The sequence below is a fragment of the Mirounga leonina genome, unplaced genomic scaffold (assembly GCF_011800145.1).
Source record: "Mirounga leonina isolate KUSES-001 unplaced genomic scaffold, KU_Mleo_1.0 Mir_94, whole genome shotgun sequence".
NCBI lineage: Eukaryota > Metazoa > Chordata > Mammalia > Carnivora > Phocidae > Mirounga > Mirounga leonina.
In genome coordinates, this window is record NW_023270855.1 from 58263114 (window position 1) to 58280497 (window position 17384).

Consider the following 17384-nt stretch of genomic DNA (forward strand, 5'->3'; position numbering starts at 1 on the left):
TAGATGATGTCATCCTCGATATCGAACAGGTCCTCGTCCCCGTTGTCATCAGCACAGCCGTGCAGGTCCTCCAGGTAGGGCACCACCGTCATGCCACGCCAGCGGTCTTTGCAGTCCGTGCTCGGCGGGATGGGCACCAGCTCCTCAGCTGGCGGGTGCTTCTTCCGGAACCAGCTGTGGAAGTCAGCCAGTCAGGACGGCCTGGAGGCTCGCCCAGTTCCCTACACAGGTCTCGACCTCAGGGCCCACCCCTAATAAAATCTGTACGGGGAGGCGGAGGGCAGGCAGGAGAGGGAGGGCCAGAAAGGCCCCTGGCACCCCAGACCCCCACATCCCACCCCCACCCAACCCCATCATGCACCCCTGCACCCCCAGAACCTCCCCATTTACTCCCACCACGAGGACCCCGACCCCCCGCAGCTGGGCCCCACACGCACACTCACCTGTGTTGTCTGATCTGCTGTATGGAGAACCTCCTGGCTGGCTCATATTCCAGCATCCCTGACGGAAGACCAGCAGGCCGTGGGGAGTCAGCGCTCAGCACGTGGCCCAGCCCTGCCCCGAGTCAGCCTGTGCATAGAGGACGCCCCCAGGAGGAGGCCGCACTGGCATGGGGGAGTGGAGCCTCAGCTCAGAGTGCTCCAGGCATTCCACCCCCCACACTGCGGTCCCCCACGAGCCCGGCCTCCACCAACAGGGCGGACCCGGGCGTGGGGCAAAGACGCAGAGCCCTAACTGTGTGGAGACGAGGCCCTGCGGCCCCAGGAGGCTGCGCGGCAGCAAGGAGCAAAGCCACGGGCAGTGGGCATGGTTGGGCAGACAGCCAAAGGGCAGCAAATGCATTTCACGCTGACGCCAGAGCTGCTGGGAAGGACAGTCCCAGCCCAGTGACGCACAGCCTGTCCACATGCTGGAGGACGATGGAGCAGTGGGCCTGCTCTCTGCCTTGTTCATGCGAGGGCCCGGCCCCAGGGGCAGATCCCGCCCCCGAGCCCACAGCTTCTGCCTCAGGGTGCAGGCAGGGAGGACGGCCACCAGGCCTTGGGGCCAGGACGGTGTTCTAGGGGACACAGGGAGCCACCCCACCAGTCCTGGCTACGGGAAGAGCCTCCAGAGCACGCACCCCCAGCGCAAAGGCCCCGAGGCAGGCTTGGGTGAGGGGGTGTACAGACCATGAGCCCTGCCTGGCCACCTCGGCCTTAGGGCAAATGCTGTGGAGGAGGTGAGGGACAGGGCTGCCCTGCCTGGATCTGGGGACAGGGACCCTGACGCCTTCTGCTATCTAGGTCATCAGCCCGACAGGGGCCGTTTCGAGCACTGAGAAGAGGAAGAGCAGTAATGGACTGAGCGAACAAAGCCTCATTTAGAGGACACACCAGCCAGCCGGCGCCTGTCAGGAGAGCGAGCCCCATCTGCCCTTGTAGCCGTCTCTGCAGTGAACCCCGGTGGAACGGCCCTCGGGGGGCGGCGGGGCGGTTCTGGGCACACTCGAGGACAGGGCCAGCTGACATCACAACCCTCCCAGGGAGTGCCTGAGAACTTCCAAGAACTTGAAGGCCAGGTCGGAGCAGCGGGAGGGCTGGCCACAGCCCGCAGCGCGAGTGAGGCAGGACTGCACCCACACAGCCATCTTTGAGGGTCCCGGGGAGGGGATGGGGTGCTGCCAATGCGGGCCTGTGCCCAGGGATGGAGTCCAGCTGCTGCAGACCAGCAAGCCATCTTGAGCTCTACTTCACTCTCACCAAAACTTAAAAACCAGCCCGACCCTGCTGTTAGAAAATAAGCCCTCTTGGGATCGCGGGAATCTCTGCCTCCACCGTAAGTCACGTGCAGCCTAGAAAGGGCCCGGGTGCAGTCCGTTCCACCCCAGAGCAGAAGCCGAGGCACCACCTCCGCGAGGACTCCCAAGTACCAGGGACGTGTGGGGCGATGCTCTGCACCTGCTCTGTCATCAGAATAGGCTCCCGCCAAACGCCAGGATGTCAGCTGTGGCTGCCCCCACCAGGCCACATCTGGTGGGCCCACCCGGGACGGGCCGGCAGCTGCGGCTACACAGCGCCACCTGCTGTTCAGCCTGCAACATGCAGCAGGAAGAGACCCAAGGGCCTGGGAGCCGGGAGCCAGCACCCGGCCCAGGCTGGGGCGCCCAGGCTACTTCCCTCTGGGGGGGGGGCCGGGTTGCAAAGGGCGGAGCAAAGGCCCAAAGCAGACAGTAGGGCCGCGGATGCTGGCCCCAGCCACAGCCGCTTTCCACTAACCACGCCCATTCCTGAGCGGGGTGGGGCAGGGCGGGGGGCTGCAGAGAGGAGGCCCAGCTCTCCAGAGGCCCGTGGTGGGTACAACACCCCTAGGACCCCCATCACCCCCTGGCAGCCCATGCCCGACACGTCCAGCCCCAGGTGCCGTCCCGAGGGCCTCACCTCTCAGCAAGTCCGAGAGCGGGGGGCCGCAGTCACCCGGGATCGTGTAGTCTCCCTTCCCGATGTTCTCAAACAACTTGTAGATGTTGTCCCCCTCAAACGGGTACAGGCCTGTCGTGATGTTATAGCTTCGCCCCCGGAGGGAAGGAGAGAGGCCCCGTCAGTTGGGGCTTCTGCTGCAGCCCCAGCCTGGAACCAGCCTGGCACAGGAGCCCTAAACCACCCTCACCTGTGGGGCCTCATACCGGGCGACAGGAGTGCTCTGGAATAGATGGTGGTGGGGGATGCACCACTCTGAAAATACCAAAACCCACTGCATTGTAGGTCTTAAAAGGGTGCATCTTGCGGTATGTGAATTCTCTCTCAATAAAATAAAATAGGGGCACCTGGGTGGCTCAGTCGGTTAAGCGTCCGACAACTGATCTCATCCTCAGGTCTTGATCTCAGGGTCGCTGAGTTCAAGCCCTGCACCGGGCTCCACAATACCCAGTGTGGAGCCTACAACCAACCAATCAACCAAATAAAAATAAAAGGGACCACCGACGCCAGCCAGCAGCTGCCCTGCAGGCAGGGCCAGGACGGAAGGTTCTGGACGGCGCTGGTCAGTGCTTGGGCTAGGCCTGTGCATCTCTGCGGCTCACACCCCACCTCGGGAGGGAAGAGGGTCCCACAGAACACCGCAGCCCACTCAGCATGGCTCACGCACGAGTGCTCAGGACTGTGCCCTGCTGGATGGGAAAGCAGAATCCGTGTGGGGGGCACCTAACGGCTGAGCAACACTCCAACCTGCCATGTAAACCAGTGGGAAGACCAGGACGAGCCCTCAGCAACCAAGCAGAAGGCGGGGGCGGCCCAAGGAGGACGGCCAGTCTGTGTGCATGCCCCCACACCAGGTCTCTGACCCTGAGAACCCCACAAGGTGGGGAGCAGTCCCATGTGCTCCCACCCACAGGGGGCTCCGAATCTTGGCTCCACCGTCTGTCTGACACTCTGGCCACCCCGGCATACCCCAGAATGGTGTCTGGGGGCCCACTAAGAGGGGCAGGTTCTAGAAGCCTGGGGCCCAAAGCGGGTGCCTGAGTCCTCGGTGGGCAAAGGAGGGGCCCCTGGGGGAGGGGGGCAGAGCAGGGGGACCAAAGCCCCTGGGCACTTACAGAGTGACCCCAGCTGACCAGATGTCCACCTTAAAGCCAGAGAAGGTGTCCAAGCCATTGGCAATCTCAGGAGGCTGGAATGCTGGGGAGCCCTGGCTCGTCCGGCACGTGTCGTCCTCGGCAAAGGGGTGCAGGGCCTGCAGCAGCAGCAAGCGGCCCTCAGGGAGCAGCCCTGCGGGGCCGCGCCCACCCCCCGTGCTGAATGGCGGGCACCTACCTCAGCCACACCCAGGTCGGAGATCTTGAGCGTACCACCGGTGGTGAGCAGCAGGTTGCCCGGCTTGATGTCCTTGTGCACGATGCCCTGGCTGTGCAGGTACTCCAGGCCGTCTACCAGCTGGCGGAAGTACCTGCGGGGGCGGGACCTCCGTAACCTGCCCCGCTGAGGGTGCCGTCTCGCCCGCCGGGGCCCCCTTAGCACAGCAGCCACCTGGGGTCAGCCCGGCAGAACCAAAGACGGGATCCGTGCAAGCGATTCCTGCCCCGCGAGGCCCATGGACCGCTCCAACCTGAGCCACCTGGGGAGGCAGAGGAGGGCTCCCTGGCCCCCAGCGGCTGCCCCCACCCAGGCCGCCCTTCGTCACGCTCCCCACGAGCCCAACGGCTGTGCTGGGTCCTCCAATGGGCCTGGCTTCGACGTGACCAGGTCTCCTCCCTGGTAGTGCCCCCCAGGGCCGGGGACGCTTGACCACCCCCCACCCCCAGGAGGGCCAGCTGGCCTGTGGCAGCCCAGGGACTTCTCAGGGACTCCTCAGGGACCAAGAGGTCTCACAGCCTGAGGCAGGGGGCACGCGGGGCAGGGAGGTATGCGAAGGGGCTGCAGCAGCTGGGCTGAGCGTGCTGCAGACTGAGCCCCCAAAGCTGAGGCTTAAAACCCACCGGAGCTTTCATTTCACTGGTGATCAGAAAACCTGTTCGAGGGGCACCTGGGTGGTGCAGTCGGTTAACTGTCTGGCTCTTGGTTTCGGCTCAAGTAGTGTTCCCAGGGTCGTGAAATGAAGCCCCACGCTGGGTGCCGCACTCAGCAGGGAGTCTGCTTGAGATTCTCTCTCTCTCTCTCTGTCCCCCCCCACCCCACTCTCACTCTCGGGGAAAAAAAAGAGGAGAAAGAAAAGAACCTCATTTGAACATGGGGCTGGATCCTTGAAGCTCATGGGCTGGTGGGCAACCCCGCAGGAGGGAGGGGTGGCCATGGGGCCCCGGTAGCAGGCACTTACCCATGGGCCTGGCACACGGGGAAGCGCTTCTCCGGCACGCTGTCCAGCATCTCCTGCATCCCACACACGCAGTACTCCATCACCATATACGTGCGGTGCTAAGGAAACCATGGATTGGCAGAGACCCCCGCCCCAGGCAGGGCCTAACCCCAGGGAACAGATGGCAGATGCTGGTGGGGAGGGCCTGGGGGAGAGGACCCCTACTGCATCTGATGACTGTATTAACAAAGATAAGCAGGAGCACCCAAAGACAACAAGACAGACCAGAAGGATTACAGGGCCTGCAGGGCATCTCTGCCCCTCCACTGACCCTCCCAGAGTCAATTCTTAGAGATCTGTGGCCGCCTCGTCTGGGCTCAGTGCCCCAGACCCACAAGAAGCCCTCCCCAGGCATTCAACACCCTGAGGAGCTCCAGCCCCACCCCCAGCCCCAGAGGAGGTGAGGAGACAAAGCTTGCAGGACAGGAGGGAGGGGCAGGTGAGACGAGGGCATGCAGACTGATGGGAAACACAGGAGGACGAGGGGCTCCGAGCGGGAAGAGGATGGGGCCTCGGAGCCAGGGGGTGAAGGCCTAGGGGCGGCTGGGCCACACTGGAAGTGGCTGAGTATCTCAGGCCAGCAGGGGAGAAGGACAAAGCCCCCACTGTGTCTCCAGCGGAGGTGGCCACGAGAGCAAGCTGGAGAGGAGCCACGTGCTGGAAACCCCATCACCCCATGCCCAGCACTTCGTGGGAAGGCGGCAGCCCCCCGGCTAGACCTAGGGCCCCCATACGCCTGCTCCCTAGACCTGGAGCTGGCCAGAGCCACACCACCCTGAGGAGGTGGAGCCCATCCCCAGGGAGTAAAGGGCAAAAGCCCAAGGACACTCCCAGGGAAGCATTCCTGCAGAATGATACACTCCCCACCCCACGTCCTACCCCAAACAGAGCGGCCCTGAAGGGCAAGACGGAGGCCTGAATGCCAGAGGCAAGGAGAGCCCTCGCCACGAGGCCCCCCAGACCCAGGGTCACCCAGACCCAGCACTCCCACTCTGGGGCACAGGGTAAAGGGAGGAGCCCAGCATCCACACGAGTGAAGGAAGTCTGAGACACCATGGGGACCCGGCAGGTGACCCGACGGTACCAGGTGCAGAAGGCCAACCACAGACTGGGGCTGGCGCTGCCTCAGGAGCTCCTGGGCCGGCTAGTCTACCAGCCAGAGTCACAGAGGGGCGCGTGGAGGGTCAGGAGACAGCACCCTGAGCCCTACCCCCTACTCCCCTCCAGCGTGGCCCTGACCTGGCGCTCTGGCAGATCAGCTGCCACAAGGATATATTTTCTGCTTCTCTTCATTGTATAACACATCCACCAGCTGGATGACGTTTTTGTGCCGTAGTCTCCTCAGAAGTTGGATTTCCCTAAAGACAGAAAACAGAGGCGTCAGCCGACCCGCCAGTGAGAATGGCTGGTGCCATGTTTGTTCAGAAACCCTGCTCGCTCTGCTTGGTAAGAAGGGAGAGCTCGCCCTCTGGGTGCCGTGCAGAGGACACATCAGGCTCTGAGGCGGGCGGGCACCGGGAGAACCAGGAGAGGTTTCTCTGCTGCCCCTTCCAAGCGAGCAGCTCCATCCAGTGACAGCAACAGGGTCTCCCCCTGAGTCTGGGGGACTTCGACAGGGACAATGCAATCAGGATGCTTTTTAAACATTTTAACGGGGGGTGGCTCAGTTGGTGAAGCGTCAGCCTTCGGCTCAGGTCATGATCCCGGGGTCCTGGGATCGAGCCCCATGTCAGGGCTCCCTGCTCGGCGGGAAGCCTGCTTCTCGCTCTCCCACTCCCCCTGCTTGTTCCCTCTCTCACTGTGTCTCTCTGTCAAATAAATAAATACATAATCTTAAAAAAAAATAAACATTTTAATGGAACAGTTTTTCTTTATAAAAGACCACAGCGATGTGGCATAAGGACAGCAGGTCAAGTGTGGAATGAGCACCTACTACGTGCAGGAGCTGGGGCTCAGTTACCCAGGAAGGCCAGGCCACCCCGGCATCCCTGCTGTGCCTCTCTGTAGGAACAAAGCCCCAGGCAACACACCACAGCTGGACCCATGTCTCCACGAGGACTCCCTTCCTCTCCTTCTCCCTGGTACCCCATAGCCCTGCAGGAAGGATGGAGAGCCCTTCCCACGAGAGCCCTGGAGACCTCAGCTGCTGCAGCCCAGGTACGGCGAGAAAGCAGCCCCACCAGCCCCACCAGAATGGCTGCCACGGCAGCCGCCCACCTGGCACCAACCTCGCCCACGGGCCCACGCCCAGCGCCGCCTGCTCCGCAGATGGCCATCTGATGCTTCACCTGTCCAGGGTCTGAGCAGCAGAGAGGCCCACACAGCTAGCAGGTGTTGGGGGAGGGTTTGGTCGAGTTACCAGCAGAAGCAGCAACTCCACAGCAGGTAGGCGCCCGTGACAACTGGAGCACGTCCACACAGAAAGACGCATGAGCATGTTCACGGCAGCATGATCCACAGAAGCCCCGAAGGGGAACAGCCCCAGTGTCCATGGGCAGGCGGACGGGCAAACACATCGTGTCCCCCACACATGGGAGCGTCCCGCAGCTGCAAACAGGAGTGAGGCGCCCACACGCGCGGCCCCGGGGACGGACCCCGAGCCCACGACGCTCAGGCAGGGAGCCAGACACGGAAGGCCACACGGGGTGTGAGTCCACGTGGGTGACACGCCCAGAACAGGCTCATCCACGGACGGGAAGGGGGCTCACGGGGGCCAGGGGCTGGGGAGAGCGGGGGAGGTGACAGCTAATGGGGGTGGGGTTGCTTTTGGGGAGATGGAATGTTCTGGAATAAGACAAAGGGGATCCCTAGGAATACACTAAAGCCACCAAATTGTATGATTATGAATAATGTGTCAACAAAGTTTTTTAAGAAGTCCTCACCAGGAAGCCCAAGCATGGGACCTAAGAACAGCTGGGCAGGGGAGGCCCTGTCCTCCTGAGACTGAGGTCACATCCGTCCCGCTGTCCAGGCTCTGGGGGAAGGCTGCCTCTTCCAGGAGGCCCTTCCTGACAGCCACCCCCTCCCAGTGCATGAATCCTGGGCCCGACACCACTCACCCTCCTGGGCGCAGGCCCTCTGTAGGGCCGTGAAGCCTGCACCCCCCAGCAACTATGGCCATACAGCTGCCAGGGCCCCAGACCCACAGCCCGGGAGGCCATCAACTTGCAGAACAAAGACAGCCTCGCGGCCACTTTCCCAGAAACTCACCAACAGAAACCCGTTCCCACCCCTACCAGAGGGCTCCGGGTGCGACAAGACTTCTACTCTGGTTTTCCCTGTTGCTCAGATGGTGCCCTAACCATCTGACTCCTGAGCTCCCGGATGCTGCACACACTTCACTACACACACCGAGTGGGGGTGACTCACAGACCCTGGGGTCGCCCTGGTTTGTCCCCTCTGACGCCTGGTTTGTCCCCTCTGACAGTTACCCTGCTGTCCAGCGTGAGCAGGGGTCAGACCATTATATTTTCCAAACAATTAATGCAGAGTTTGTCCCCCTTGGCCCTGCTGACATTCTGGGCAGGTGACTCTCTGTGGGAGCCTCCTGGGCACTGTGGTGGGGGGGCAGCAGCATCCCTGGCCCTCACCCCCGCGGTGGCAGGAGTAACCCCAGTCCGATGACCACAGACATCTCCAGACATATAGCCCAGTGTCCTCTGGGGGCGGGACAGTGTCGGGTGAGAGTTCTGCGTAGGATCAAGAAGGTCCCTGATGGGTTGGAGCAGATCCTGGAGCCTCTGGACCAGTGCAAGTCGTCCCTGGAACCCAGGCCCCGCCTTCCTCCCTCGCTCCTTCCTCCACCCCTCCCCCACCCAAACCATCCCATTGCCCTGACTCTCCCGCCCTGCGCCCAGTGCCCAGAGCTCACCTATGACCCAGAGACTCTCCGTGCAATGGCCCGTTACACCCCATTTCCACCTGACAGATGGTGGTGGCAGCAACACCCGTCTCCACGGCCTGGCCCCCAGTCAGCCCCCAGCCAGCGCCCGTGGGCATCACCACCATGTGCTGCCCGGTGGGAGTGCAGAGCAGCGCCTCTCGGAGACCACCGTCCAGCACCTGCTGTCCACCAGTCAGGCCGACACCCACTGAGCCACCTGGTCAGCAGCCAGGCCGGGGAGGCAGCTGCGTGGGCGCCTGTCACGGGTCTGCAGCCAGGGCGGACTCAGCAAAGGCACGGGAGTGAGAAAGCCCCAGAGGAGAAGGCCATCCACACAGGCCGCGAGCTAGATTAGCAAGCCCTGCAGGGCCAGCCTCAGAGACAGCACCCAGCTCCTCTGAGCTCTAGCTTCCTGGGACAGCACACAGGACTGGGAACTGTCCACCCAGCGTCGGAATGAGGCTCCCTGACACGCTGGGACAGCTCAGGTCAGCTGACGGCAGCCCAGGGAGCCAGAGGCTTCCTTGGGCCGTCCACACCAACCTCCCGACCTCAGGGTGCTTTTCTTCTTCATCCAAAGGGATCACTTGAGGTGCAACATAAGTAAAACCATGTGTTGACGGGGCGCCCAGCCAGCTCAGTCGGTAGAGCGCGGGGCTCTTGACCTCAGGGAGGTGAGTTCAGGCCCCCCACTGGGCGTGCAGCCTACTTAAAAAACTAAATAAAATAAAAATTACAAGGATAAAAACAAAACACACGTGTTGGGACAAGGAGGCCTTTCCTCTATCCAGCTGAATGGCAGCCACCTGTGGAGGCAGGTGCCGAGGAAGCGGGACTGGAGAGTTTACAGCTGAGCTCCACGAGCCTCTGGTGACCCGTGCCGGCGACCACACTTCCAAATTCCCAACACAGCCAGCCAACAAAACTGCACAGCAGCTCTGGGGGCAGGGACCCCACTGCTCTGCATTCTCTTCTCCTGTCTCCCCCTGCGCCCACTGCCGTCAGGATGAATCCACCACCAAATAAACGTTCATCCTCCGTGACAAGTTCATGTCGGGAACTCCAAACCAAGGCAGAGGGCAGCACCCCTTCCTCTGCAACGGAACAGCTCAACACTCCTACTCCATTGCCCGTAAAGCATGTTCTTCAAAAAAAAGGCCCCACTCTAACAGAACCAGGCTGACCCACCACGGGTGTGCTGGACTGCTCATCTGTTTGCTCGGGTAACTGTGATCACAGCGTCGTGGGTAAGCGCGTAAGCCACCTTCTCCACACCAGAAGAGAACGGACACAACGCCAGGCTCTGACAGAAGGGACAGTGGGAGCCATGCGCACTGAACTTCACCAGAGAGAACGCGGGAGGAGGGTGCACCCAGCCACTTGCCCAGTGACCTCCGGGCGTACTAAAGGGTTTCTACCACCTCTGTGTTTTCAATGTCTCCTACAAGTTATATCTTGGGTCCCAAAACAAGAAAAAACAATGTTTAACGAGAAAGGAAAAGCGAGGAGCTCAGCCAGGATGCAGGAAGTGAAGGCAGAGGAAATGGTGCCTTCCGGCCCGCCTCCCGCACAGGGGCTCCGCTCTGCGGTCACTAACAGCCCCCCCCCCCCCGGCTGCCTGGGACCTGCCCAGGGTTGTTGCCTAACCAAGTGGACTGCTTATTAGTTCACTTGTTGATTAACCACAAGAAAAACTGAATGGGGGTCATAAAGCCATTCAAGCTTACAGAGAAATGCAAAGCTGCCTCCACGGTCAGGTCAGCCCAAAACAAAACACACAGGGACAGGCCCACGGCCACAGCCCTGAGAAGCACCAGCTCCACGCATGCCGGAGTGAGACTGAGCCGCCCAGGGAACTCCCCACAGGTCAGGACCCTGCAGACAAAGAAGGGTCCGCTGGGTGCCCAAGGGGCGGGCCAGGGGCAATGGCAGCCCTGGAGGAGGGACACTGAGCACGATCCCTCTCACCCTAGCCCCTCTGCTGATGCTTCTAAACATATGACCCGAGGCCCTCAGAGGTCCAGGAAGGAGACTCAAACGAGAAATTGCTAAAAGTGCAGCTCAACACAAATACTTGTCCACACGTCTCCAGCAGCATGACTCATAAAAGTGGATACAACCCAAAGACCCATCAGTGGGTAAACGGACAAACAGAACGTGTCCACCCACACACAGGAGCGTCCCGTGGCCGCGCTGCCCCGGGGACGGACCCCGAGCCCACGACGCTCAGGGAGGGAACCAGACACGGAAGGCCACACGGGGTGTGAGTCCACGTGGGTGACACGTCCGGAACGGGCTCATCTGCGGACGGGAAGGGGGCTCGGGGGGCGGGGGCGGGGGAGAAGGTGGGGAGTGACCGTTGATGGGGGCGGGGATGCTCAGGGAGGGACCCGGACACGGAAGGCCACGCGGGGTGTGAGTCCACGTGGGTGACACGTCCAGAACAGGCTCATCCGCGGACGGGAAGGGGGCTCGTGGGGGTGGGGGCTGGAGGGGATAGGGGGTGACCGCTGATGGGGTGGTGTTTCTTTTTGGGGAGCTGAAACGTTCTGCAGTTAGGCAGTGTTGAGTTTCACAACCCGGTTACTGCCAGTGAAATACACCTTGACGCTATGAAGTCTGGTATGTGAGTTACGTATCGATAAAGCTGTTCCAAGAATAAACTACAGTTCGGCCACATGGTGGATCCAGGATAAAGGGCAGCTTCTGCAGCGTTCCATACACTCCCAGGGCTGGCACACGTCCCGACGGCCCCTAGAGCCCAGTGTGGCCCCAAGCTCTACATTTCAGAGTCAGCACCCCACCCACACCCCCGAGAGGGAAAGACCAGACACCAGGGACCTTCACTGCGGGTGAGCTGCCTCACCCTCCTGCTGCCACCTCTGGCGGCCAGCCAGCCTGGGCGCACAGTGGAACCCCTCCCAATACGAGGCGGGGGGAGGGACAGATACCGTAGAGGCCACTTGGGCCAAGAACAAGAGTCGACAAAGTCCAGAGCTCTGATTCGGGACACACTCAAATCCCAACCACTCATTACCCAGATCCAACTATCCGCCAATCACCACAAGGCGGTCCCGGCCTCACTGAGGCCCCAGCCTGGAAACCGGCACCTGCTTACAGAGCTGCTGCCCGTCTGCAGGGGACCCGGTGCTCCTGGTGGTCACTCAGGCGTAGAAGCCAGCTGGACGAGACTGGCCGGGGAGGCTGGGGGGACCGGCAGTCTGGACGTCGCTTATCAAATGTACACATGCTCCCTCTGACCCAAAATCTCCACTTGTGGGACATGCCCTTCAAATACCCTTGCGCTTATCATGGGACCGTGACACAGAGTAATTCACCACCACAGCAAACAGAGCCACCAGCACAAGGTAGGTTAGACCCGGCCATGGAGCCCGGCCACCCCCAACAAGACCACCGTGGAGACCCGACCTGGAAGCCTGACGTTAGAAAAGCAGACTGACTCAGGCACAAGGACAGGGGTCCAAGAAGCACAGCCTGAGGGGCAACAGTGACGGTGACAGTGATCATAGGGTGGTGAGCAACGAGCGATCGATGGAAGAAAACCCCACAGGGAACAATGTCCTGTGACGCAGGAGACTGAAAAGGGAGTTGCGCCGTCTGTGCGTTGTGGAGGGCGCACCTGCTGCCGGCGGCTGGCTTCCCGCCGCTCCCGCGTGGATGCTCAGAGTGCGTGGCCCGTACGGCCGAACGATTCCCTAGCTGCCCTCTGAACTGAGCCGCCTGGGGAGCTCTCCCTGCACAAAACCCTGCCGGCAGGACGCATGGCAGGGGGTCACCCTCGCTGCCCCCGGAGGGAGACTCCACACACACCGTCTTCCCAACTTTTACGGGGTCAGTCCGGGTGATTCTACTGCCTGTTAGAAAAACAAGTACACTGATTTTCCAAAAATGATGGAGAATAAAATTACAATAATAAAAACGACAGGACATATAAAAGGTGTTTGGACAGATTAAAAAAACAGCCCAAAAGACTTGAAGGGTATGTGGCAGGATGGGTCAGTTCTGAGATCATGAATGATTCTTTTTTTTACTTGAAGCTTTCCGAAACTTTCTTGCTCTACAACAAGAACCTACTAATTTAAAGAATCGCGAAGGACAGAGGGGGCAAGTGCAGGCCCATGGCAGTTCCTGGGAGGAAACCACATGAAGGGGGGACGTCCTGAGCCCCCTCCCAACCTTGGTCACAGACATCATTCTTTAAGAAAAAAGCTTCTGATCCAAGTCGGGACTCCTGACGCTTGTCTGGAAGGTTCCGGACACTTCACTTGGAGAAAAGCTAGTGGAGTTTATTAAGCCTCTCAAAGACAAAGGAGCCTTTCTTCCCTGCAGCCGGCTGGCAAGGCTGGCCGGGGAGCCCGGACCTCCGCTTGCAAGGACACCCCTTTCCTTCCTATGAGAGCCGGGCCCTGAGCTGATGAAATGGGCACAGTGCCCTGCAGCTGTGACACCTAATGCTAATTGCCAAGCCAGCTGGGGACCCCCAACACAGCCTCCCGGGCCTCAATTTCCCCTCAGGTTCTTCGGATGGACACTGCAGGACCGAGCTCCTTGCAGCCCCAACACTGCACACCCAGATGTCTCCACAAGCTCTTGGGGCCCGGACTGACCATCCAGGAAGGCGGAGACTGGGACGCCAGTGTTCCTCAACCCTCCGGTCAGCTTCTGGCCATCTGTGCCTCCCTCGAAGCACAAGGGAACTCCGGGAGGCGGCAACTTTCCTCTAACTTGACCTTGGGTGTGTGCGTTTGTGAGACGCACACTGCGTCTCGTGAATGAGCACCTCCGCAGCATGTGCCCTGCTCCTCGGCAGAGGCGGGCACCTGCCCACCCCAACAACACCCGCCCATCGCAGCGGGGGTCCGCAGACTTCTGGGGCCTGTTTCCAGGGGCAGGATGCAGGAAGCCAGGAAGAAGGAGCTTCTTCCACACATCATGTGAAGGAGCCTCTAGCCACACATCAATTGGTGCTGGAACCCAGCGCGGGCCCTTGAACAGACCTGGGGACTCTGGGAACCTCGGGGTGCTGCTCCCAGGAGGCTGGGGCCTGGGATGCCAGAGCAGCACGGAGCAACATGGCCAGCCAGAACACCTCCATGGACCCGCACTGCCTCCCACGAGCAGAGTTCAACCAGGCAGGAAGAAACCAGCACCCTGCTGTCCGGACGTATCAGGGGATGAGACCTGAGAGGAGCCAGCAGGACAAAGATGGACCCCGGAGATCGGGAGAGGCCTGTTTCCAGGGGCAGGATCCAGGAAGCCAGGAAGAAGGAGCTCACTGCCCCCCAACCTCCAGCGGTGGCAGACCAGCAGCCTGAGGCCACATAACCCCCAGCTGCTTCTTGCTTCATGAGAAAACAGGACTTAGAAGCCAGCAGTTGAGTCGGGATTTCGGACTCGGGGTGAGGGGTCATGTGGACCTCAGGAGGGTGCTGGGTTGCCCCCTGCCTCAGTCTCCCCCAGCACACAGGGGCCCCTGCCCAGTCCTCACAGATAAGAGACGGGCCCTAGAGCACCCGGCCATCCCTGCTCCACGTCCACAGGCTGGGGCACGAAGACTACAGAGGCCTCAAGATACCGCCCACCTTGCCTTTGGACCACACTGGAAGCCAACTGCTATGACTAGCTGGGGCACCAACACCAGAGCCAGCCCAGTCTTGGTTCTCTGTTCCATCCACAATTCCACCACGCCCAGACCCAAGGCAGCCCAGAGCAAGTGAACAGAGCAAGTGAAAACAGCTCAGCTTATGCGTGAGTGCAGGCTAGGCCAGGAAGGGGGGAGGCGAAAGCGGACAGGGGAGCAGCACTTTCCAGGATGGGCCTGGAGGGAGGGTCAATGCTGGGACGTGCTGGGACGTCCAAGGTCGTCAGTCAGTCCTGCCGCCTGGCCCGTTAGATAAACCCCTTCTTGGAAACTGGAGGCTGGGAGGAGCATGGGCCCAGGCAGGGCGGGGTCCCAGTGGGTGGCAGCCGTAAGGAGGGGTGCCCACTCCTGAACCCAACAAGAGGGGTGGAGACAGGAGTCCCACCATCCTTGGGAGTTGGGAAGACTCCTGCAGGCGGCCTCCAACACCTCTGTGATGCCTGGGCGCTGACACATGCCCGAAGAAGTTTGGGTATAAAGTTAGCCAGGACACAAGCTGATTCCTCTCCCAGGGAGTCACCTGGGCCTGCAGTCACGGATGTGTCTAGTGTCACATCCCGAGTGAGCAAAAAAGGGCTAAGTTACCCCCTGCTGACCGATAAGCCAGCGCAAACAATTATTTTTGGCAACCGCAGGGCTCCCCTCCAACAGGGTAAACAAATCGCATTTCGCAGGGCCCTGGTAACAGCTGCACTCTGCACAGAAAACCTGCTGGTGGCAGCCAGGGCCGTTCAGGAACACAAATTCCCAGGGCCAAATAAACATTGGCTGGTTCCACTGGGCACCTAAATTCTTCGGACAGCTGGGAGGGTGAAAGGGGATGGGTGCATCCCTGCCCCCAAAAAAGGGCTGTGACACCATCATCTGAAGAAAGGGGACACCCAGCTGCAACAAGCCAGCATGACTTCGTCAGAGTCCTTCAGCAGTTCAACAACACTTTCCCTGGCAAGCACCACACGGGAGCTGGCTGGTCACTTCCAAATTTTAAGGAAAAGGAGAAGGCAGGAGGGAAGGCAGGCAGGCAGGTGACCGACCTTGCTGGCTGGCCGCACACTGACCCAGGGAGCCCACACTTACTTCTTGACGTTCGCCTCCCCGTTGGGGATCCTCCGCAACTTCTTCTTCTTGAGGATTTTGACAGCCCTCCTGCACAGCGTCTCTGAGTCCAGCACCTCCTTCACCTTGCCGTAGGACCCCTCCCCCAGCAGGTCTCCCATCAAGTACTTGCCGATGAGCTTGGCCCGCTTGCGCCGGGGCTGATAGATGACTTCCGTGGAGTCGATGCGGTGGATGAACGTGTCCATCCCCACGGACATCAGCTCCCCCTCTGTAAACATGCCCAGCTGCTGCGGGTCGGCCACATCCATCCTGGACCCAACGCCTCCGACTCTCGCCGGCGGTCCCTTACCTATCGCCCCGGGTACGCACGGTTCTTCCTTTTGTCCCCCTGAAATTCCCTTCTCAAAAAAAAAAAAAAAAAAAACCCAAACCAAAAATCAACAAAAACGCAAAGAAAGAAAAAAAAGAAAAAGAAAGAAAAAAAAAGAGGAAACCCTTCTTCGAAAAGAAACGATTGTACTAGTCGTGAGTTCAAGAGGCGCGCCTGGCCCACAGCGCCGGCACCCGCCGGTGCGGACGGTCGCAAGTCTGGGTGCCCGCCCGCCTCGCAGCTGCGGGTCGGGCCGGCGCACCCACGGGGGCCCGCAGTAGGCCGGTGGGGCTTCCAAGTGCTAGGTCATCCTCCAGGGACTTCAGACCCTCGGACAAGCAGCGGTGCGGCCAAAGCAAGTCTCCTCCAGGACGGGCATTACCAGCGGGCCGCGGCGCGCGCCCCGAGAGGGCCCCGCGGCGGCCGGCCGGCCCCAGGGCCCCAGGCTGCGCAGCCGAGCCTCGCTGGGGGCCGGGCGCGCTGCTGGGGGCGGCTCCCGGCGGGGCCCGCCGTCCTGGGGGCCCGAGGCAGCGGCAGGCGCCTATCCGGACCGCGCGGGGGGCACCGGCGTCCGCCCCCGCCAGCCCCGGGCGCGCGTCGGGGGGCCGGGGGGCTGCCCGGAGCCCTCCCGCCGCGGGGAGCAACTTCCGTCGGAGCCGGCCGCCGCCGGGGCGCCCCCACACCGGCCTGGGACCCCGGAGCGGCCGCCCCCCGCCCCAAACGGCAGCCCGCGCTCGCTCTCGGCCGCGAACGCCGTCGGCCGCGGGCCGCGGGGCGCGGGGCCCCGCAGGGCTGCGGGCGGCTGAGGCGGCGCAGGCCGAAGGCCCGGGCGGGGGGTTCCCGAGGCCGCCGGGGCTCGGACGGCGCGTGCCCCCGCCGCAGCCGCCGCACGTGTGGAGCAGGCGGGGAGGCGCGGGGGCCCAGCCCATGCAAGGCGGCGCGGAGCCGGCCGGCGCCCGCCGCCGCTGCCTCCCGCGCCCCGCCTCAGTCGCGGACACCCCGGGCCGCCTCCCCCTTCCGCGCCCGACACGCCGCCGCCATCTTGTTTACCTCCCGCCCCCGCCCTGCGCCGCCGCGCCGCCGCACGCCCGCCGCGGGGCCCGCCCCTCCCGCCGCCGACGTGCCCGCCCGTTGGCCGAGCCGGGAGGCCCCGCCCCGCGGCCCGCCCCGCCGCCGCTGCCGATTGGGTCGTTTGGACCCAGGCAGGCGCCCAAGCGGGGATTGGTTCGCTCTCGGCCCCGCCCCGGGGGTGGCTACAGCTGGGCTCATTGGCCCGCCGAGGCGCCCGTCACGGGGAGGGGGGGGTTTGGCGGGAAGCGGGCGCGGGGAGGCGAGCTCGCGGTGTTGACCTCGGAGGGGCTCGGGGCTGGGGTCGGAGCCGTGAGCGACAACGGCCACCTGGGAACGGGGCGGGGCGGGCGGAGCCCTCGTGGGCCGGGGCGCTCGGCTCGGGGCCCCTCAGCCCAGGCCCCCTTCCAGGCGAGGTCCAGGGTCAAAAAGGAGCCCGAGGCCAAGGGCTCCTCGAGTCTGCACGGCGGGGTCGTGAGCTCGACCCCCGCGTCGGGCGTGGAGATGACTTC

The 17384-nt window shown here is 62.3% G+C and overlaps 1 protein-coding gene across 1 annotated transcript in view; it reads right to left on the reverse strand.

Moving 5' to 3' along the window:
• Positions 1–16217, reverse strand: part of STK11 (serine/threonine kinase 11) — a gene marked incomplete in the record, with an annotated part of 20716 nt that extends 4499 nt beyond the window's left edge. Inside the window, 8 exon segments of the mRNA XM_034998087.1 lie at positions 1–174; positions 444–501; positions 2421–2548; positions 3575–3711; positions 3792–3924; positions 4792–4881; positions 6105–6188; positions 15453–16217. Coding sequence (XP_034853978.1) covers positions 1–174; positions 444–501; positions 2421–2548; positions 3575–3711; positions 3792–3924; positions 4792–4881; positions 6105–6188; positions 15453–15742 — 1094 coding nt within the window.
• Between the last annotated feature and the right edge of the window lie 1167 nt (positions 16218–17384).